At 29.8% G+C, this 24383-nt stretch overlaps 5 protein-coding genes across 5 annotated transcripts; 2 read left to right on the forward strand and 3 right to left on the reverse strand.

Annotated features, from left to right (window-relative positions):
- Window positions 1-347: 347 nt before the first annotated feature.
- On the forward strand, window positions 348-1432 carry LOC136985491 (cuticle protein 18.6-like). The gene is made up of 3 exons (XM_067282783.1): window positions 348-489; window positions 563-646; window positions 730-1432. Exons 1-3 carry the CDS (start codon window positions 481-483, stop codon window positions 1276-1278), a joined length of 642 nt encoding a protein of 213 aa, XP_067138884.1. The 5' UTR covers window positions 348-480; the 3' UTR covers window positions 1279-1432.
- Window positions 1433-4663: 3231 nt separating this feature from the next.
- LOC136985423 (cuticle protein 14-like) lies at window positions 4664-6143 on the forward strand. The gene is made up of 3 exons (XM_067282702.1): window positions 4664-5070; window positions 5274-5360; window positions 5432-6143. Exons 1-3 carry the CDS (start codon window positions 5062-5064, stop codon window positions 5921-5923), a joined length of 588 nt encoding a protein of 195 aa, XP_067138803.1. The 5' UTR covers window positions 4664-5061; the 3' UTR covers window positions 5924-6143.
- A 3888-nt stretch (window positions 6144-10031) lies between these two features.
- On the reverse strand, window positions 10032-11179 carry LOC136985500 (cuticle protein 16.8-like). Its single transcript, XM_067282795.1, has 3 exons — window positions 11070-11179; window positions 10925-10993; window positions 10032-10740 (listed from the first exon to the last, which is right to left on the reverse strand). The coding sequence occupies exons 1-3, from the start codon at window positions 11076-11078 to the stop codon at window positions 10294-10296; spliced, it is 525 nt and encodes a 174-aa protein (XP_067138896.1). The 5' UTR covers window positions 11079-11179; the 3' UTR covers window positions 10032-10293.
- A 1603-nt stretch (window positions 11180-12782) lies between these two features.
- Window positions 12783-14216, reverse strand: LOC136985492 (cuticle protein 10.9-like). Its single transcript, XM_067282784.1, has 3 exons — window positions 13996-14216; window positions 13724-13807; window positions 12783-13324 (listed from the first exon to the last, which is right to left on the reverse strand). The coding sequence occupies exons 1-3, from the start codon at window positions 14002-14004 to the stop codon at window positions 12938-12940; spliced, it is 480 nt and encodes a 159-aa protein (XP_067138885.1). The 5' UTR covers window positions 14005-14216; the 3' UTR covers window positions 12783-12937.
- A 6921-nt stretch (window positions 14217-21137) lies between these two features.
- Window positions 21138-22597, reverse strand: LOC136985484 (adult-specific rigid cuticular protein 15.7-like). Its single transcript, XM_067282772.1, has 3 exons — window positions 22278-22597; window positions 21959-22069; window positions 21138-21884 (listed from the first exon to the last, which is right to left on the reverse strand). The coding sequence occupies exons 1-3, from the start codon at window positions 22284-22286 to the stop codon at window positions 21402-21404; spliced, it is 603 nt and encodes a 200-aa protein (XP_067138873.1). The 5' UTR covers window positions 22287-22597; the 3' UTR covers window positions 21138-21401.
- Between the last annotated feature and the right edge of the window lie 1786 nt (window positions 22598-24383).

Here is a 24383-nt window from a genome sequence, read left to right on the forward strand (position 1 = left end):
GTAATCTTAAAGGTCTCTCATTATTGTTTTTTCTAATAAAAATACGCCGATCATTACTACATTTTTGAGGGCATTTACATGGAAACTTTCTTTATTTTATAAAAATAATTGTATACACTTATTATTTTAGTGATGTTGATTTCATGTCAGATAAGTAAATTAACTAGGAAAACTTCATTTTTATGAATTGCTTATTTACATAAAATCAGCATTGAAACAATAATAATTGGTTCAAAAGTAGACCAATTGAATGCGGGAAATTCCTAGGAAACATCGGTAGTTATTTTAAAAAAAATTGTAGGATGGACATTGAAGTTCATCTGAAATCAGCCGATGTCACTATTGTCACAATGAGTTCAAGGTTAAGCGATAAATCGCAATTCATATTCAGAATTTGACAGGAGAGAGGGTGGATCAAATCTATATAAATAGGAGAGGTTTTCCTATGATGGCCACAGTGAACTAAATTCACTTAGCAATATGTACAGAGTAAGTAATTTACTTATTAAATTTTCCGTTTAGTTATAATTTTTATATACTAACTAAATTCATTTCGATTTAGATAATTTTACTTTTGGGTCTTGCTATTGCTGTAAGAGCAGAACCTCTTCCTGTTCGGCCTTATGGAACCCTTGCTCTTCAAACTGTAAGAATTTTACTTCATGTATAGACTGTGTATACTTTTATTGATATTTTGGTATATAATATGATCATAATTGTCATTCTTAGGCGATAGATGAAACACCCAAACCTTATCAATTCTCTTACCAAGCAGAAGCAATTGGAGGTGTCAGTTCTCGTCAAGAAACTGCCGATGGTGCTGGTACAGTTGTAGGTTCTTACAGCTTGTCTGATGAAGACGGAAGGTCTCGTGTGGTAGATTACGTAGCCGATGCAGCCGGATTCAGAGCTAGCGTTAAGACAAACGAACCAGGAACCAAAAACGAAAGTCCTGCCGATGTAGCGACTGTTTCTGATGCCACCGACACCTCCATTACTCACGTAGCTCCCGCTACTTACAGTCATCCTCTCCGTTACGGATCCCACGTCGGCCATCGTTATCCATACAACTATGGTAGCTTAGGATATGGATATGCCGGCCGTTATGGACTTCATGGTCACGCTGGTCGCTATGGGCTTTATGGTCACGCTGGTCGCTACGGCGCTTTGGGTTATTACGGTTCATACGCTCCCGGTTACGCAGGCCACTACGGTTACGGTGGATATCATCCATATACCCATGGCCACCCACACGGATATTTGAATAGATATATTTAATCATAAATACGTCAAAATGTGTATAACTTCTTAAGCTATGTATTTCTGCTTTATGTATGGTTACCTCTTAGGTTTAGGTTTCTTCTGCTCTCAACAAGCTTTATTTCTGTACATTTATATTAAATGTTTAAATAAAAAAAAACAATTATATGAATTATTTGTTGCAGTCAATCTCTTTTAGATTTAAATGTATTTTATGTTTTTGTCTTATTTCAGAAGACAGTACTTCTAGTATTCATTCAGTTCTAAAATTAAAATATATATATATATATATATATATATATATATTCTATTCATATTTATTGCGTAAAATATTGTGTTTAAAATGCAGTAGTTCATGCAAATTATTTAAAATCCTATTAACTGTGACATGTTCAAAAACACCGCCCATAACGGGCAAAATTGATGTCTGCCTGTTATAGTCCATTAGATTTGCTTCTCAAGATCCCTTTTTAACGTAAGCTGACATTCAAAGAGATAAAAGCAAAAATAAATTTTTTGGAAAAGTCTCATAATTCATCTCTACAAATATATAATTTTTCTTTGGCGCATGATTTTTTTCGCATTTTATTTGAAATAAAACAAAAATATAGACCTATTTCTATTTTTTAGATAACGTTATTAATACACGAGGACATAAATTAGGATCTACAACGGTGTCGTTCAACCTTTACCGAATAGCAGAGGATTCTAAACGTATGAAAAACTGCGAAACACGACAATTTTCTCAAACACTTCCTTTATAAATAGAGAAACATTCTGATATAAAACTTCATACGCGACAAAATTTTGTAAAAAATCAGCCAAAATATAGCCTACTTGTGGTCCTAATTTAAGAAAAGTCATTAGACTTAGTAATAGGGTGTTTGTGCTGTTTTCCCTTGTTTCTTTATTAACCGCTAAACAAAATGAAGACATCCAATAGCACAAGTAGAAATGAAATAATAATTAGTCAAGTTAAACAATTATAATAAATTTGTAAAACTATTACAAAGACCTAAATTCTTTATTTGAAATACTTTTGTATATTTTGTTAATAATTGTCGTATGCTAATTTGTAGTGAAATATATATGATAGGGCCGTATATGTATTAATGCAAATGAGTAGCTTATATCTCAGTAATATATTATATTACTGAGATATAAGCTACTCGTTTGCATTATATAGGCCTATATACAAGTGTATGTTATAGACTTGTATATAGGCCTATATTCTATACAATATAGATTTATATACTTTGTTATCTAAAATGAAATTTCCTGTATTTGGATAATGAGAAAATATAAATTATATTTTCTTCGTACTTGATTTGCATTTTCGTAGTTATTTTTTATATTAAAAATAAAATTATACAATAGAGTGTTGTTATATTCATTCTAGAAAAATTGCATACAGAATTATCATGAATTCTACGATTATTATATTGAAGTAATTTAAGTAGAAATTAAGAAATATTACATTAAATTCAATACCTTAGGGAGAAAATATCTGTATTGAGAGAAACCGTTTTCGGTTCAATACAACAGAAAGAATTTATCGTATTTATATTAAATTAAAATGCATATTTATCGATATCAAATTGATATTTCGAAAATCTTTCCCGACTCCTACAATTAAATATAATAATTTTAAATAAGATAATTGTTTATAGTAATTAGTATTATAAAATGTGATTATCATAGGCCTATATAAATAATAATGATTAATTCTTGACTATAAGAATAAATGAAACTATTCTAAATTCATAAACTTTCTTTCACTGGATCCTTTTCTTATCTTTGATTTAGATTTTAAATAAGTTATTAATGTAAAATAATATGTATACATTTAGCTATTTTATTTTATTTTTTAAAAGATGATTTTATATATAAAAAGTTATTGAATTTAGAGGCTAATACAAGCATTAAAATATTATTTATTATAAATTATAAGGTAATATGGTTATAAAATATATTTCAGTTAAGCAAAGATGAAGAATTTAATGTTTGACGACGATAACCAGCAATGTTTTTGGATATGAAACCAAAAAGATACTATAATTCAATAACATACACCATATTATGTTATTTTGTTATATAAATGAAGAGTTGAACACGAATTGAGGATAACTGAAATAACATTTTAATCGTAATTAAGTTTATTTAACGGTATTATAATAAAAAGATGGAATCCGGATTATGAAAATATGTATCAAAAGCGCACTTCTTCAGATCCGCCTAATTTTCACACATCTTAAAATTTGTTTAATTACCGTATCGAGGTTAAGCCAACCTTCGTCTCAACACCACAATACGAATCTGAGGGAGGACATCCCTCTTTCTGTCATCTCATGGCAACAAATTCGTTGAAAGAAGAATAGCTAGATGGGTGTTTTAACCGTGTGGGGTCAAAGGTTACTTAAAATATGCAAAACGGTGGATGTTCCTTTTAAAAGATAAACTTATTAGAATTCCAGACATTTAATTTAATATCCATTAAAATAGACTAAAGTCTTTTGATAAACTTGTTATTTACAAACATAAAAATATTTTGTCTTTCCAATTTTTATCTTCAGTCATTATAGGCTAGATACTCGTATACTTTGATAAACTGCAGACTTTTCTTTCATTCAAATATTCTACGACCTATCCCATTGTAATTTTGATTCATTAGTATGGAATTATAACCGATTTTCTTTATCCTCTATTCACTATTATGTTTAAAATTAGATTAAATCAATCATGCTAATTCATAAAATTCCGAAGTGAATTTGAGACAAGGATGCTAATTTTAAAATGAAAAGAAGGGGGAAAAAATGCAATGTTACTTTATTAAAAGAAATCTTGCCTTAGCGACAATTTTTTAAGGCCTTGAAGCTAGAGCGACAGATCAAGGAATTAGTTCAATCTTTCACTTGTAAAGATGTTATAAATCACTAAAATCTACGTGAGGAACACAATAAACGTCCGCTTTAATTAGAATATTGAATATTTACAAGATGAGGGGAAACCCCTTCAATTTTTAATTACCTTTTTTTTAAATTTTTGTACAAATTTATCAGTTGGATATCAGCTATTTGTATTGACAGAATTTACAAATTTCCAAAGCTAAAATTTAAAAAAAAATACTATTAATGTATTATACATTATGTATTCATGAATACAGAAATAAAATTGTATGATATATTATCGTGAATCATAAAAATATTTCGAAAAAGGAAAATTTCATGGTTATCTGCTTCATTAGAAGGATTCAAAATTTGACAAGGTGAAGTCTTATCTGTAAATTCTTATTTCAGATAGAGACAAACATTGACAGAATTGTCAATTGCTGCTAATTGAAAAAATAAATCGCATTTTCTATTCTTAACAACATTAATTAGCATATTAAAAAATAAGATGTTTCGTATCTCCGTTATGTTAGCAGACCATATTTGGATAAAGGGCGTTTGTGATGTTATTTTATCTCGAATTCTTTGGTTGTTTAGAAAGAGCAAGGACAACACGGAAGTAATGATAATAATTAATTCATTAGCATACAAGAGGGATTGGAAACATTGGACGAATTAATATATGGACAAAGTAGGACAAAAATAGGAGGGAAATACCAAAGTTAAAAAACTATAGGAGGATCCTGAAGGTCATCAAAAATTGGTGGACGGTGGTATTGTTGCAATGAGATCAGGGTCAGTTGTAAATTTTGTTGATTTTCTTTAATGGGAGGAGCCGATTCAAATAACTATAAATACTGATGCAGAACCGAAGGTGCATAAGCCACTCTGGAATAACACAATATTCGCTAAGATGTATAAGGTAAGCCCATTTTGTATTGTAAAAATAAGTATTCTTATTAGAATAAGCTAAATAGAAAATAAAAGTAAGACTCCAATATAGTTACATTGCCAAACTTATAGAGCAATTTGCTCTTGGTCTTAACAGTAAGAAAATTGTGTTGTACTGTACAATTATGTAATTGAAAATTGTAAATAATTCAAAATTTTAATTATTATTATTAGGCTATTATATTGTTGGGTTGCTTATTGGTGGTAAAGGCTAGAGTTCCTCATCACCCTTGGCATTACGGAGTTTCACCATATTACAGAGTGAGTATGGCAAATTTTTATTAATAAAAATTAAATATTTATAAATATAATAAAAATATATCTTCCTCCAGTCTGTTGTTCCAGTAGATGAATCGCCTAAACCATATCAATTCGCTTATCAAGCAGAAGCCATTGGAGGCGCCAGCGCTCGCCAAGAATCCGCCGATGGTTCTGGTACCGTAGTTGGTTCCTACAGTTTATCTGATATCGATGGAAGATCAAGAGTTGTAGATTATGTAGCCGACGAAGCTGGATTCAGAGCCACTGTTAAAACCAACGAACCAGGAACCAAAAGCGAAAGCCCCGCCGATGTGCCAACCATCTCTTCAGCCGGTGATGCTAGTATTGTTAATGTTGCATCTTCCGCCTACGGTGCAGGTTTGCACCATTATGGTATTCATCACCGCGGTTATGGATACCCACACGGATATTTAGGACATCACGGATATGGTGGCTTGCATGGTTACGGATACGGCGGTCTGGGATATCACGGAGCTTATGGGGGTCTAGGCTATCGTGGATATCATCCATACGGCCATAATTATTATGGTCGTCATTGGTAATTAATAAATGTAGTTTCTTGCTCTTGTCTGATGTGCTTGGATTGCTTTGGGTTTTTCTACGTTTACTTAGATTTGTTTTATTTTGTCTTGTATGTTTTAAATATCTTCCGTATCGCTAAAAATTGTTAAATGTCTGAACTGTAATTCTTCGTGTACTTGTAATGTGGGGATATCTTGGTATTATACAATATAATTTTTATGTATCTTAGCATTGCTATATATGTATATGTACAGTACAATACAGTACTGTGTTATTGCTGTATATTTTTTGCAAAATATCAATAAAAATATATACAATTTTTCAATATATATTAATTATTTGTGTCTTTATATTGTCAAATTTAATTCCGTTAAATATTAACTTTTTGAAAATAATAGTAAAAACATTAAACACATTTTCCTTTTAATAAATTGATAAAATGCAAATTCTATTATGAAATTTTAAAAAATGACAATTATTCCGAAAGAGTTGTTATAAATTACACGTTTGTTGAAGTATGCATTATCATGTTCATGGATGCTATTCGTACACGTGTGGCAAACAATCGAAACGTGACCTCGGTGGGTGTCACCAAGAATGACACCCATTGACCATAACTTATTAAAATGTTTAGAATATTCCATACCAACGATACTGAAATTTTTATTTATTTACTTAATAGTTACGCTTTATTACAATGTAAGAAATAAATCTAACTAATTAAATTTATATTTCTATGTAATAAATAAATAAAAAAAGAAATAAAGGACCCAGCTACAAAAGCATAAGAATCTTCAAATCACGTTTAGCCTTTTAAGAATCGTGTGGAATATAAAATTTAAGTACTGTATAGAGTACATAAACGTGTAATTTACTTAACATATAAATTTTGTACTTACTTAAAACTATTTTAGAAAAATTTAAATTACATTAAAACTTGTTATCTATAGAATAACTAAAAAGTACAAAACCATAAAAGAAATTTGACCATATTATTTACAGAATCATTTACAAAATGTGTTTAAGTACATCCACTTTTTATCTTGATACAGATTTGCAGAAATTTCCTCAATATATTTGCTTTGACAGATTGATTAACTTCTTTGATTTCTTACGGAAAAATGAGATATATTATTCAATTTTAACACCGTAAAATTTCACAGGACTAGACATTTATCTTAATAAAAAAAAAGGCCTTTCTATGCTCTAAGCGACTCTATTATTCACAACTATACTGAAAGGGTGGACGAGTGTTTAGAAAATTAAATTTCTTTAATACAAATATAAGTTAAACAAAAGGAAAATATTTTAAAATAATGTTATATTTAGTATGACAAGTAAATTACAGTTAATACATAAAAGTTATATCTGTATAATAACTATCGTTATTGTGTAATTGTCATTCAATGTTAATTTTGATGACAGAAAACAGGAGTAGAAGTTAAAATATTCTGAAGGAACGGGAAAATTGAAATGCAATTTAATGTCCTATACATCAAAATTTTACTTTTGGAAGTTATAAGTCTAACTGCTGATATATTTTCTTATTTGTTTAAACTCATCATGTTATTTTATACGAAAGGAGGATAGCAGCTGCCAGGCTATTGAATAATAAAACCACTTGACAGAAAAAATGATTATTAACAGATGAAAATAGACTTTTTATACGATGCATCGTGTGTGGCAGTTGACTTAAGTTACCATTTGATCACCTTCGACCTAGCTACAAAAAGAAATGTTTACGTGACTGACAATTGATATTATTACTCGAACAGAATTAATTAACATTTCAAATTTAGTTATGTTTTTGTTACATAAATATATATAATTAAAATGTAACCGATGATACACACATCTTAGCATAATTAGTCCGGTTTTATGCATATTAAAATTTAGCGTTAGATAAAAACAAATGCATTGATATATCAATTAAAAGACTTTGTAAATATTTATATTGGTATTTTATAACAGATATTGTTAAATTTCTTAGATTTGAAAGGGTAAGCAATGTTTTCGGGTCAATCGCCGTGATTTGTACACTGGAAGACAATAATTTTCGCATCTCTCGGGCGATTAGTTGTTGCACGACAACAATCACAAATCGTGATACCGTGGGCGTTGCTCCCGATCATAATTTCTTTGCTGAAGTTTCCAAGAAAACAAAAGTATAAAATATTACAGGACATCATACAGAGTTCTAATTTGTACTCTGTGCCCCGTGGCATTACATTTCTTCTTTACGGATTTCATTATCGTCGTTAATTATATTAATATTCATTTTTTGGCAATTTCGTCGCGACTCTATTCTGTTTTTTCATCGTTGCAACTTAAGCAAATATCTAATCTGTAATTAAAAAAACTGTGAAAAATGCAAAATAAAAACGATAAGTGTTATTAATTAATTAATTTTCTATATATTTTATATTAATTATTTACTAAATTTGAATAAATTCGATGTAAAATCGCATCAAAAAATGGTATTTACGAAATGTAGACAATTTGATTTTATTATATTTATATATTTTAAAGAAAAATTTGAAATTTGTGATTTCAAAATAGCGTAACTAAAGAGAGATTTATAAACGCCTTCGTTTGAGAAATGTTTGAAGCATATGCAAATTAACGGAATTTCCAAATGTTCATTAAGGGTTGAAAAATATTTTCATAAAGTTCTTTTTATATGCCCCATTAAATGGAGGATATTCACTTGACCTCGTAATATATCTACTAATGAAAGTAACCATTTAATTAAAGTTTAATATAACTTGAAGTAAATATGTTTATAGATGCAACATTTATAAATTTAGTTCAATATTTAATATGAAACACACAATGTAAAACTATTATTCATTTCGTCTTTAGTTATAGGATAAACATTATAATGCTATAAAACGTATGAAAAGTGAAACTTTTATTTATTATTTTTGAAAAATTTTATATTTATATAGAACTATGATTTATTTTTAAAATATTCTTTTGTATAACAAATTAACATACGTATATATAGTGGCGTATCCAAGGGAGTAGGCTATACTTTTGGGTGGATAGGTCTAATAAACCTTATACGACATATATGAGTTGTTTGTTTTAAATTTTTGGTTAAGTAGGAGCGTATATCGTATGAATATGTTTATTGTTACTCCCGTGTATGCTTGTTATTTTATCGGAATAAACGGATTCCTCGATGCAAATTACTATTGTATTAAAACTTTCGAATATACTGTTTCACAGATTTTTCGACAAATTTTAGAATTTTATGCGTAAAAAAACAATCCGAACTTATCATTAAAGCTAATTTAATAACATATAATTAATCTGCTTTTTTAGTATGTAAAGAAGAAATATATAAAATTAAAATAATTATGGAAAAATAGAAGTTAAAATCAGATGAAAATCACGAAAAAGTTAAAAGAACCGGATCAGATTTGATTTCGTGTCCCTCCCGAGGCAAGAAAACAAAGTTTATCATTTAAACAATTGGTAACTAGCACACGAATTAAACGAATGGTTAAAATACAGAATGTAATTTAAAAGTTTAGTATGTTAAACCCTAATTGTTACAAGAATATTTAGTGTTTTTTTTTTTTTGTTTTTTTTAGAAGGTAACAAAAGATGAATCGTAGTTTTAATTTATGAACTCTAAAACACTTTTTTAAATTCACGCGCAGCTAATTAGCTGTAAAATAGCAACTTGTTTTAATTGGATTCTTGTATATCAATTAGCCATTTGTATTCATTTTTAAAGTTGAAAAACCTGAAAATCGAAACGATCGATGACAAAAGGTTATCTTCGATCCGGAACTAAATAACTGAATCCAAATCGTATCGATCTGGAAATGAGTTCACGGTCGTTATTTATTTCGAAGAAGAAATCGTGAGATGAATTAAAAGATAAAGAAGCTATTTGTGATAATATTCAATTCAACTATACATTTAGTCTGCTTTTAATTTGTTACGTACTCGTAAACACATTTATCTGACGTGCATAGGAATGGCCTATTTTACTTTTTCTTTCAAATGTTAATTTTTACTCGATAATTTATTACGAGAAAGGTGAAAAACGTCAACAAATCAGCGATTGCAAAATTCAATTTACTAGAATATAGAAAAAAATAAAATAAATGAAAATTATTTTAAAACACTTTTAAAAATTTATTTAGCAGTTTACAATTCTGTATTGCTTATAATTAAATTCCGGAAAAAATTTTGCAATATATAATATTGCCTTTATTACAGGTAGATATAATATTGCTAGCATCGATATACAGAATTTATATTACTAGCTTATGTATAGGTATATATTAGTTATCTTCCCAAACCATTTAAGCTATAAAGCTCAAATTCGTAAAATTATTTTGACGAATTTTTCATTGCATTAGCAGTAGATCTATCAATAGTATGGTCTTGGTGGTTTTGGTGGTCGATAATAAGGTCTTGGTCGATAATAAGGTGATACGACTCTAGGCCTTTCTTCGACGACGGGTTTGGGTTCTTCAGTAAGACGAATCGGGGGTTTTGGTATCACTTCGGCAATACGAACTGGTGGCTTGTCAACTGGACGGCGATAAAGGTATTCGTCGGGGGGAGAAGCGTATAATTGGACACTAGCGGGACTTTCGTTGCCGACGCCAGGCTCGTTTGTCTTTACTATTGCGCGAAATCCTCCTTCATCGGCTTCGTATTCTACAACTCTCGAACGCCCATCGTCTTCCTTAATGGTATAAAATCCAACTACTCTTCCAGAACCGTCTGCGGTCTCTTTCCTGGTACTAACACCTCCGATAGCTTCGGCAACGTAATCAAATTCATAAGGCTTTGGAGTTTCGTCCGGTTTGAGCTGGAATATAGTTTAATAATTTGAGTGAAATCGTGTAGTAAATTAAATATTCCAGCTTGTGTTGAAACCGTTGTTAGCATGTTATTAGCCAAGACAAAAGTTACTATAAAAATTCTCTAAATATCTATTGTAATATTTCCTAAAATATTAGGCCCGTTCTTAAAAAGTGGAAAGATATACATACATAGTTATAAGGAGGCCGAACTTCTATCTGACTCCAAACAGAAGATAGAGATACAATTAACACGAGTACCTACAATATAATATTACATTAAAACGAATCATTTTTGTATGTTTAAATGTAAAATAAAAGTAAAAGAAAAACTTACCTTCAGCATGATGAAAACTCAAGAAGGAAATATTCAAAGTGAGGAAGATCAGAGATGAGCCCGATTATATAGAGAATCTGTGGTCTATGAATGTCTGGGAGCAATACTAATAAGTTCCTCGATATGAATTATTACTAGAATCAGGATATAATAAAACAAAAAGGAGCATTACCTTGACCCTGGATCATCTTTCTTGCGTTTTCACTTTGGACATAGCTGGACGTGTGCCCTACTTTAAGACACATGTCCGATTGTCTTTGTTCCAGATAACCTCCACTACTATTTATTAGTCCATTTATAATTTTCGTCGTAGTAGCTTGAGGGAAATTTAAATAATGCAAATAATTTAAGAAATTATAATATTTTTAAAACTTAAAATTATGGAATGAGGTCCTAAATCTATTATCTGTCAGTAACGGTCAACTTTCTTTTAACTTTGATGCCTAAGAAATAAAAAAATGTAACTGTAAAAAGAGAAATTATATGTCATTGCAACAAGTTTTATAAAAAAAAATATGATGTTTACAACAGGTTAGAAAAAATAATTACTTTAATTTGCATTTTCCATCTTTATATATCATAATTTCGTGAGTTAATATTTTATAAATTTAAAAGTAATTTATTTTATATTGATTTGTGCATAGAAGATGTAAATTAATGATTATTACTCTATTTATCTTCTTAAAAACTGTTTAAATAATTATTGACTGTTGATGGGATACGGAAACATAACACTTGGACGTTCTGCCGGAGTGCCTATCTACGATAAACTGGCCCCTATTTAAGTGTTAGACACGTGAAGAAAACCCGGCAAATTCCTCGCGGCTAGCACGTTGGCCAGGAGCGAACCCGCGACTACTAGTGTTTAGTAGTTTTATCCATTAGGCAACTGGTTGTGCTGCGGATATATGTTAAATAATAAAGTAATTTAAAATTAATGTATAATTTTAATGTTATATTTTGATAATATGCCCATTTCAAATTGTTTCAAGACAGAATTTGAACCTATAAAAATAATTAGGTAAAATCTAATTTCCAAACATTGATATGAATAAATATAAGTGATAAAAAATATAATAGAAAGAATAATCTAAAGTATTTTCTTTTGAGAATTCTCTAACTTACGATAATATTATTATTACATTTAGAAAAAGTCAGGTTTACGTAGAAAAATATTCAAACTTAGATATATAGTAATAAGCTTTTAAGTTTAAAAGTATTTTTACTCCCTGCGATATGAATATTTAATGACTATCTCATATCATATAAAATGCTTTTATCTTAATTATAGCCTATAATTTAGATAGATTTTATTAGGCTAACTCATTGTCTTCAAAAGTTTCCTGTAAATTTTTCTTTTGACAAACGTACTTTGTATTCTTCTTGAAACACTTTGAGAAAAATGCCATTTTTGAGGAAATGACGGATGACAAGAAATTTTACGTGTAACTGAATTTGATTAATAGAAATACGTGCAGTTAATGTTAATTATTACTTAAGAGATATTCTTTTGCATATTAATGGAAGATTGAGGATATCACGAAAAAAGCCTACACACAATAGTTGCATATTTTAGATATTCAGCGCATAAATTTTATAATTTAAATAATGCTATTGGCGCTACAAGTATTTTTGCGGATGCGAAATGAAAATAAAATTAGACAAAAGACAATTGTTATATAACTTTTACTTTTATTGAATGCTTTGTACTTTACCAATTTTCAGTTAAATTCCCAAATTTAAAAATACAAAAACTCTATACATGAATATTGGAGCAATACATACAGGCAAGCAAAAGATAAAAAATAGAGGCGATTAGCGAATCATTAACATCCAGGAATCACTCGAATATACATTTTTACATTTCCTTAATAGTACCAACGTCCGTAGTAAGCAGGGTGACGAGCGTAGAATCTTTGAGGAGTAGCAGCGTGAGCTACTGGGTGGTGAGGTGCAGCGTGGTGTGTTGGGGTACGGACGATGTGAGCGTGAGGTATATCTGGTGCAGAGGAGTAGAAAGCTACATCGGCTGGGTTTTCGCTCTTGGTTCCCGGTTCGTTGGTCTTGACGCTGGCTCTGAAACCTTCGGCATCAGCTACGTATTCGACTACTCTAGAACGGCCATCATCTTCGGCAAGACTGTAAGAACCTACAACACGTCCGGAACTGTCTCCTGTTTCCTTTCTTCCCATTCGGCCACCATCCAATTCAGTGTCGTAGGCAAATTCGTAAGGTTTTGGTGCTTCATCAGCATGCTTTGTAAATAAAAAAATAAATATTTAACAATATTTTAAATGATTTTAATCTTTCGATTAGAGTATCTATTTAATTTCAATAAGGAAAGGATGTGTGTTTGAAGGTTATACATTCGTAAATCACGCCCATCGTTGGTGTCATCTGCATTTTGACCCATATTTTCCTGTCAAGGACGATAGCAATAGGGAGGAGAAAGGTGGTGACGAATAACTTACTTAGTAGGAGGAGAAGAAACTCCCATAAAAACATAATGACTTTGATTTACATGTTAAAGATTTCAAGTTTCAACCACTTAAAATGCTTCCTTATGCTAATTATTAACGCAGTTCATTTTATTGTTTGTTCTACTTGTTTCTATACCAATCAATAGATTTACCGAAAGGAAATAAATAACTTACTCTGTAAGCATGTTGATCGTGGTATGGTGTATGATGAGCGGGTTGGGCTTGGATAGCCAAAACGCAGCAGATAAATAAAGTTAACTGTAATGAAATTATATCCATTATTTTGCAGTAAAAATAATTTACACGTTTCGATGGTTCGATCCAAAAAACAAGTGTTTAGATTTTCATTAAGAACAATTTTATCTTATGGAATATTTTTCTTAAAACATTAGAGAACCTTACAAATAATTGTATATAACTAAATGAATACTATAAGAAGTTCTTACCTTAAACATCTTTAGGGTTATCAGATGATTTGTGATGATGACAGTTCGCAACCCTCTCTATTTATACTAGTTGCCACCGATGTCAAAGGGTGTTTCTTTACGGCCACAGTTCATCCGACCTTGGGCCCTTCGGTGCAAACGCCTACCAGAAATGGCGACCTTTAGCCTTTTGTCACCCCGATGAAGGTGTCATTGAGACAATTCGAGATACACCTGAATATGGAGTTGGCCTAATTTTTTCAACGAAACATTGAAAATATTCAAAGAAACTATTTCGGGTGTGGGTATTAAACGGCATTCCATTTACAAATTAGATCAGATCTTCTGTATCAGTGATGATCTGATCCAATTTGTAAATGGGATACTACGGAGTATTCATAAACTCAGTCGATTTTTCAAAGTTCCATGAAGTTTTACATACAGAATCGAAGAGATCTGTTTTAAACGATATTATATCAAATGTGATAACAGATATTTATATTGCTTACTAATTTATTATACGTAATTTAACTTAACTACCCATACATAAATGTATATGTGAACTTCTTTCCATTGAGAGAGCATTCTTTCCATTCATTTCGAGTAATTATAAGATAATTGTAAGGTACTAGATATAGGCCTATATAATCGGGTACCTTACAATTAAATTTATAAGTGTTTAATTCGAAATATACTGTGTTAATAATAATAATAATTGATTTTTAATTAATTTTAGATTTAAATTACAGTAATCATTAAGTTTGATAGGACTGTCGAATGTTGTTTACAGGATTACATCATAAACCCAAAACTAAAAATGGGAGGAATAGAAAATACTTTCATAGATCAATCTGATAAGACTTATGAATATATAAATAATGATTTATTTATCTTCATTTAACTATTAGAAAATTACATAAATAAGTAATCATTAAATTTCTTTTTATGCATTTTACTTTATGTTTTTGGTTAAGGGGATGAATGCGGATCCTTCTGTCCTATAAATGTGTTTAAGTTCGTGACAATTATAAAATAAAACAAATAATTATAACTCAAAGAAACAAAAAAGAGCGATTTGTTTGTTAAAACATGGTTATTAAATAATAAAAAAAACAATTTTTTTGTCATTTTCCTACTTAATAGTATTTTTATTTCCAGGATAATGTTTACGTTATTTATATCTCTGTTCTCTAGCTTCAGAATTCTTCTCTTGACATGAAAACGACAAGAATGTTATCAAATTGATGAAGACATCTTTATATACTTGCACCGAAAATCTTCCGTAGATCTAACCTAAGTTTTACTTACTTATTTATTTAAATATACTGTAAATCAACTATCGTCGAATAACTTTTCAGATGTAATTCTGAACATGAGTCGCTGTTTAACTATTCATTTTTAAGAGTTAAATAGAGCATTTAAAATTTAAAATACTTATTATCAAGTAGTTGTGTAAACAAGCGACAAACTCAAGCCTTTTTTCGTGAAGGGTGGCTCCATAAGTTCTAATGACTAAGTCAAGGAGGGGAAATCTCTCGTTCATTTTTATCCACCCAAAGAAAAAAAAAAGAAATACAAACCTTGAATTAAGAAAAAATTTCATTTTTGTAACTAAATGGTTTTCTGATTTATACATAAATTATCATTTTATTCTTAGAATAAATTATTATAATTTAAAGGTGGATACATATTTTTATAATTTTTTAACTAGAAGTTTTAAATATCAAGTGATAATTATGCTAATAATTTTTTTATAGATAAAGTATAAATATAAAGCTCTCTCTCTAGATACCCGCACACACGGACACTCACACACAGTATATATAATCGAAACCAGAATCAAACATTCGGAACAAAAGAACATGTAATTCAAGTGTATAACAATGAATAATTCTTCGACGTGACTTGAAAATCCATCAGTCACATCACGTGGGCATTAGTCACACTTTGGTATCTTCTGGGTTTACACCTGAATTCCGAGAAATGAATTTAAAATAGAGAAGTGAAATGAGTAAACAGACAGACACACACACAAAATTCTCAATGAAATTATTTAATTTCGCCTTAGAAATATCAGTATCAATTAAAACAACAACAGAGTTATATATATCCACACTATATTTAAATTCTATTAAAATTATAAATATATTTAATTTGATAAATTAATATTAAATGTATTAAAAAGATATTAAATAATTTAAAGGTATGTAGTTCATATTTTATCTTCTGTAAGAATTTAGACAAGTGGAAAAATTTCTATATCTTTATATAAGAATTTTATGATTTTTGTTTCTTATTTGACAACATAGGGAAACAATGCAACGTTCCATTTCCTGCTTTTCTATTGTTCTTAAGATTTCTCTGCTTTTCACGATCTGTCACGCATTCTATAGTTATAAATATGACAAATATGCTGATAGTCCTACTTGAATACGCAAAAGCATACTCTGTGAATAATTTAGAATAAAGAATAACCTTATTACGTAACACATATATTCAAATAATATAAATCGAATATTAAAAAAAATACACTAGACAACGATCGGTATTACATTTATACACAGCTTGCTACATTTTGAAATATCACAGCTATATTATTATTTTCACAAATATTTATTTATTTATTCACGTTTTCTTTTACTCTAACCTCTAAACAACGTAAAAACTGGCCGTTATTCGGAGGTCCACTGTATATAAGACCTATATATATTTCGTGTTTAATCAGAAATAATGGTAACAGTTGCTCTCAATTTCAGTTTTAGCCAAGAATTTACATAACAAATTTCCTATCTTATGTTTATCTTTAATAGTAATACTACATAATTAAATTTAAATGCTATAAATTGCTTATAATTGGCTAATTTTGATTTCGACGATCACGATTAACAAATCGTGAAACCGGATTTGTAGTTAAAATAATTAACCTCATTCTCTTGCTATAAAGGACGACACGAACTTCAATTTTGGATATCGTTCTGTCAGACCGAAAGTGATTCGCCCCCCTTTAATATTCGAATTAGTAATTTTCTACGGGATCATATTTAGTTTCTCTTTTAATATAAGTTAAATAGCGTTAAAGCTGAATTTCCTGTAATTTTAATATGGAATTTCTATTGATATTTATTAATATAATTTATAGGGATAGATCATAACAATTGCAAGCTCATTCAGTTAATAACAGTAATACTAGACAATGAAGTGGCTCGTTACAAACGCCCAAATAATTATTGAAACGGGTTTCGAGTCCGATTTTAAAGAAAATAAAGATTAAAAATTGAAATTTTTAAAAACTAGTTTGCTTATGAAATAGTTTTACTAACGAACTAAGACCTAAATAAATATATTATTTGAATTATTTATAAAATAAAGACTTTATAAATTATATTAAATGGTCTATAATAAGCTATAAACTATATGTAATCTATCAACTGCTTATTGATAAGCTTGAAAATTTACCAATATTAATGCTCTATATTTCAAATAAATCTATATTACAAAATTAAATTTAGCATATTATAGTTTTGTAAATATTAAAATTTTCATAAATATTTACTTCTGTACTAAATTCATTAAATATGTATGATGCACGTTGTTAAACATTACAGTTATATATATATATATAGGGTAAGTAATATACATAAAAATCATTCATATGATTTAAACATTTTTACCTTTTAAGGAATTAATTATAATATGTTTTGTTAGGTAAATAAGCTTTAAACTTTAAAATTTAAATGGTAATACTGTATCTCGTGTTCCGTATACATTAACTTCCGTATACATAATGTTTCTCTTATTAACTTTGTATTTTTTTTTCTTGTAGGCTATCTTTTATTATAAACTATAATCAATTGATTCTGTTTTATACAGTAGATCCCCGCTTTTACGACCGTTAACAGAAACGTCGTAAATCGAATTCTGATTTTTCATATGCTCAATCATAGGCTTATTGAGAATAAATTTTGAACCATATAATATAATATCAAAGTAACAAAAAAATAATAAAAAATTAAATGTTTATTCCATAAAATCGTAATAGAATTTTTGTACTTGTCACAAAAACGTGGCTCTACTATACTTAATGTCTTTCCACATTAATCAATAGAGTAATATACTATTATCTTTCTATACACTGTATTTTTTAATATACTATTATCTTCCTCTATTTTTTTGGGAGGAAGATACACGAAGATTACTATTTTACATTAAAAAATTGATTATATCAATGAATTGAACTATATTAAAACGAAGCATGAAGTCACACACAAGTCATTTTTATTATCCTCAAACATATATTTTGTTGGGTTGTAGGTTGTTTACATATTATAACATACTACATACGGGGCGTTGTTTAGTATTATTATAAAGTGTTTCCAGATGACACGACTTTAGTAGACGGGACTGTTTCTAGACGACACCATTCTTTGGCTTTTCTATCATAGTTGTAATAGTTTCAGTCAACTGTACGAAAATAGGTCGTTCAACCCAAAAGCAGAATGGATTTTTCGTGTGATATTCACTCTTATAGAACCAAAATTGCGAGAACTGTCATCATTGTGAGGAATGAAAACACAAATCCGATTCAAACTACTCATGAAAATTCGTGAGGGTCTGTACCGAACTTGAATCTAAATCCTTCATAGAGTACAGATGCTCTTTTTTTTTAAAGGAATCTGCGACCTTCTAGTAGATCAAGGTAGATGAGCTACGTTAGTCAATTAACTTAAAACCAGACATATATTGCTAATGTCCTACGGTTCTAATGTAAGAAAGCTAACATCATCTGGTCAAGGATTCTTAACCTGGACTCTGTGGATAGGCTTTAGAAGGATCCACGAAATGACTGATCCAGAAATTACTTATTTCTATTAATACGTAAATAAGTTTCAATGCAATAAATTAAATCCATTATTTTTTCAGATTTACATATGCATTTTTCTATGGGAGGATCCTTAGCTTTAGATTCTTAAAGGATCTGTGTCTTAGAAAAGTTAGGACTTGATCTAGATTCATTCTAGATATTTAGCACGTATCCATGTATTACTCACTACATTCTGCTCTATATTCATTATTTCTTATATAGCATAAATTCTATCTGTAATTATTACGTATAAAATAGCAATTTTTTTTATTAATTAAATTTGAAAAGGCAGATTTTAATCTGTACAAAATTTCAAAATGCGAATGTAGTTCTCACATTAATAATTAATGGGGCATAACTAAATATTAATATTTTGTGTAGAAGTTGTAGGCACTTCTGTAACAATTTTTCTTAAATAACAGCTTTTCCGTATGTATAGGAAAAGGAAGTCTATAATTTTCCTCGATTGTTTCTCGATAAAAATATCGCGATTTCGACTCGTAATAAAATAAAATATACTACATTATAAATAACTTATTCGTTGTTAATTTCGAATGTCATATTTCGCTTGCAGAATAAACTTTAACAAAATAAGATTTAATAGTAAATTTTCCTGTATTCATTAAAAACATTAAAGGAGAGTGTATATATTTTTCAATTTATTGGACATATTTCAAAATAATTCTATAACTTACGAGAAACCATATGAAGTAAATGTCAAATATTTAGAAATTATTATATATTTTAATATATAATCGGTTTATAAAATTATTTTAAGATAGGAATTCGGTTAGAAAACGAAGGTTGGACATTTTCTTTCGAGAAATCGTATTGATCTGTCTGTCAGTGTGTATGTGTGTTTTGCTTATAACATCTAACAAACGTTAGATGTTATAAGCAAATTTTTAAAAACATTCTTTACAGGATGATCAGAAATATACCATTTTACATAACGTTATTAAGATAACTTATGGTTTATAAAAAGATTGTCCTTACGTTGATATATTTCAACCCCTCGCCCCCATAAGCATTAAAAGTGTTTTTCATGCCTTTCAGGGCTGTTGGTGAGGGATGGGATCCGACGTATTCGGGTCAATCTACTCATGAAAATTTTTAATCCGATCCAAACTCGAACTCAGGTTCTCCAGAGCAATAGACTAGGTTATCGTCTCGAGTATTCGGCCATCTCGGGTTTATATTTATAAAATATTTCTGAAACGTTTTACAGGACTAATAAAGGTTTACTGTCAACAAAATAGGCAAATTGACATTTGTTTAATTAGACCAAATTTCCCGTTGCTCGTTAAATTTGCTGGTTTATTAATTCTTTAACATGTTGCATTTGATGAGATGTTTGAAAAGAACTGTGCGTGAACCACGCAAGTTGTTTAAGTATAGTCCGTACTTGAAGAACCAGTTTTAAAATAGCAATGAAATAAAAATAAATGTAGGAATGATTCGAGACAAAAGTTTAATTAATTGTTATGTTTTCTTTTTTCATTATCTTGGGATGTATAGAATGATATTTAAAGCGTAAAAACGGCACTTTCTGGCCTCTGTCGTATTGCGATTTCAATCTGAAAGTTTTCTAATAGTATTTTTACTAAAGTAGGACTTCTCGAAAGTCGAGACAGGTTCAAGTCACTGACAATTTTTAACCCCTCAGTATTTAATTAAAAACAAACAAAATATCTTCAAAATTGTGTTCTATTTTTTTAAATAATAAAATTTGACAAAAAATAATTTCTGTATTCTTAAATATTAGGTCCAGAATGTAAGTAAGTGTACAGAAAAAAGTATTGAAAATAGAAGAAAATTCTGATTGAGTGCCTAATGGAGTTTTTATTGTTTTAAACAGGAAAAGATCAGATTGAAAAATAATGATTTGTATTTTGTATTGTTCGACTTCTCTTTGATTACATACGACGTCAGAAAACTTTCAGATCTCATCGAGAAGATTCAAATATGAAGAAGTGTTCGTATGTTTTACACTAATCATCTTGCGCTTGTTTTGAAGACCGTTTTTGCAAAAGAAACAATAGATTTTAAGGTAAGATGTTGTTTATGAAGTAGAAAAGTTTGTAAATTTAAAGTTTTGTCTTGCTTAAATATGGAACAGCTTAAATATATAGAAATATCTAAATAATGTTGAATAAACGACAGCGTACATTATTTGAAATTTTCATATTGTTTGTTGAATATGAATTTAATTAAATAATAAGTAAATATTTTGATTGGTTTAACCACCAAGTAAATTATGTTGTGATGAAATTTCATTTAGGAAACCAAAAAGAGAAATATATTTGTATATTCCAAAGCATCTTTATTCAAGCATTTAAAATTATACATATTTTGTATTATCACAGATGATTATATGAGTATTTAAACATATTTTTGTACATAAAACATAAACGATAGTGGGAAATAATCACAGACACAATTGTAAGCAAATAACACGAAAAATGACGATGCTTGACATATCACGTAACGTTTCGCAAAAAAAAACCAGAAAACCCCGACAGACCACTAGTTAAACTGAACAAAAATTCCCATTTTTCTATAAAAGTTACCAAGCCCTCCCATATTTACCAGCTCCATGATGTATAGAATTGCTATAGCCTGATGCCGCAGCATTATACGCATCAGGTGCATATCCTGTCGCTGCTGCTGCTGCTCCGGCTCTTCCATAGTGTGGATAAGCATGAGAGGGTTGTCCGGCATATCTGCCACCAGCACCACGTCCAAAAGGAAATCCTGGCTTAAAGGGATCGAGAGCGGTGGACTGGAAATCGACGTCAGCTGGGCTGTCGCTTCTTGTTCCTGGTTCATTGGTTTTTACAGATGCACGGAAACCTCCTGCATCAGCAACGTATTCCACAACTCTTGAACGTCCATCGTCATCGTTCAAAGTGTAAGATCCTACAACTCTTCCCGAACCATCTCCAGTTTCTTTTCTAGTACTCTGTCCTCCAATTGCTGGAGCAACGTAAGAGAAATCATAAGGCTTAGGGCTTTCATCAATTGGTCCTGAATAATAAGGTCTAGCAACCTGTAATCGATAGAAAATAAATTAATATACATATAAATTTTCCAAATAAAATCTTTTATCTTAAAGAAACCCACAGCAGCTGCGCCATGGTATGCAGGATTATAGCCAGCTCCTCCAGGATGATAACCTCCTGTTTGATATCCTGCTTGGCATCCAACCACCATAAGAGCGAAAAATAGAGGTAGCTGAAAAACACAACGTTAGCGCTTTATTATATTTTCTACATAAAAATAATTAAATTTGATATTGTATTAAAAATAATAGTATATAACGAATGCTGAAAAAATGTTAAAGAAATATTGAAAAATTTACAAATTAATATTAAAATATTCAAGGAAAATATTATATTATGAATTTTCTACGTAGTTTTCTTGAAAGCATTGCTGAACTCACCATATTCATGATTTCTTTCTTCCAGAAGCTTCTTCGAGTGTGTTTGAAACGGTCGGTGAGCAGTCTTATATACTGTCCACTCTCTCATCGTGGACATTATCTGATGATTACCTTGTACCTCAATTAAGCGTGCAACAGATAGTAGCGCACGGTTAGATGGGATGGGCTGATGAAACCTGATTTTTGCAACCTTGGTTTGACCGCGGGCATTATGGGATGTCCTATTTCCGGTAAATACACGAAAGTAACAAAGAATGGAAAGTCCACTTGTCGGCATCTCTAATCTCTATGATGGAATAACAATATAGATTAAGATTGAGAGATATGTTACGAAATGAATCGATTTAATGAAGATTTATGAAGGATCACAAATGGGTTTAGTAACTGGAGGCAAACCCTACTAGTTTTTTTGTTTATTGAAGAGAACCCGTTCCATTTTTTATCAGATAATTTTATTGAATGTATATTATATTTGCAGAACGATTAACTTACTGTTGTAATTTCGGAGTACGATTTTTAGGTAATTTAATTTAAGAAAAGATGAAGACGATCAAATTGCGTAACAGATTTTTTATTAATATGACACAAAATACAAAGAGATTGCCCCGTAATTGTGTTCATCACATGCACCGGCTATCATTATATTTGATTCGAAGCTTATTTTCTAGAGTATGATATATAGGAAGCATTGTGATTTGTTTCCAAATGGAATTCTTTAATCTTTTTGTTATTCAGAATGAAAGTGAGAGTTGACGATGTTTAGGTAAGCTTTTACTTTGTTCCCTCGGGCGTATACGTTGTTTGAATTAACAATAAACAGCTGCGAAAATGAATCAATAGCTTTCCCCCCTTCTTTTCTAAAAAAATTACACTTTTATGAAAAGAATCTCGTTTAAAGAGAATACAAGATCATAAACTACAAAAGCACTTAAAATTAAAAATTAAAAAATAAAATATAAAAGTTTAAACCTTTTTTACTGTATATTTATTTTTTAAATTTACAATAAAAACATTTAAACAAATTTTTTAAGTGTTTAAGAAATTCATTAAATAAACAAAAAAGAAGATCACGAAGATGTATCTAAATTACGTGGTGTGATGTTGGGCGTTTTAATCTCACTTGGCGTTATTATTAGGGAAGTGTTGTCAAGGACACGGAATGGAATGAGGGCATATGACCAACAGTTTGAGAAAGGCGGGACATCCCAGCCCTGACCGATAAGGTGATGTTAAGTATCACGTGTGAGACATTAGAGTTCTTTTCGTGGTAGTAAGGGGGTAGCACTTGCGTGCCTTTTGTACATTTAGTAGCGACTTCTGTAGCAAAATGAAAGACTTTCAGAGATGGCATCATTGGATAAAAGGTATTTCGGAATAAGTAAGAAAATAATTTCTCTTAACTCGTGACTATCGTGGATGATGGAATTCGTAAAGAGCTTGCTATTGTTCTATTTCGTTATCAATATCGGCGAATAAATTATCAAAATTAAATTTGCGTGATATAAAAACGTTAAGTTTTACGTAGAAAAACAAAATAAATAAATAAAATTTAAAACCTGTTCGTGATAAAAACAATTGTTTACACGAAATTACAATTCTTTATTAGCATTTTGATTTAAAAATAATATGTAATTAAAAATATTCTTTGCCATCACTGCTCGAGATTAAAATCGAAAAAAAAAAGCGTGGAAGTTAATGGGAATTTCTTCAAGTTTGCCAAACATTTCATAAAACATAATCATACGCTCAAACATATAATCACGAGAAACTGTTGTTCCGTAGTCATAACAATAAATCATACGAAAGAAGACAAGATACAGGCCCTACAATTTTTACGCTTTCGTTTGAAGGAATTACAAGTTTCGAGAAGTAATGTTTATTTTAAATGAAGCTTAGTCCTAGATCAATTATTTGAAGCGAAAACATCAATCAGTAAGACTTCAATTGTTTTAATAAAACGTGATGTAGAACATCAAGATATCACGTGCCATTACCGTACCTATACCGATGTATTAAAAAGTATATTTATGATAATGTACAATATTTTAAAGATGTAACCTTGCAAATCAGATAAAAAAATTGAATAGTAGTATTTTCCAAGTAAAA

The sequence above is a fragment of the Centruroides vittatus genome, unplaced genomic scaffold (assembly GCF_030686945.1).
Source record: "Centruroides vittatus isolate TY-2023 unplaced genomic scaffold, ASM3068694v2 contig_970, whole genome shotgun sequence".
In the NCBI taxonomy this organism is placed as follows: domain Eukaryota; kingdom Metazoa; phylum Arthropoda; class Arachnida; order Scorpiones; family Buthidae; genus Centruroides; species Centruroides vittatus.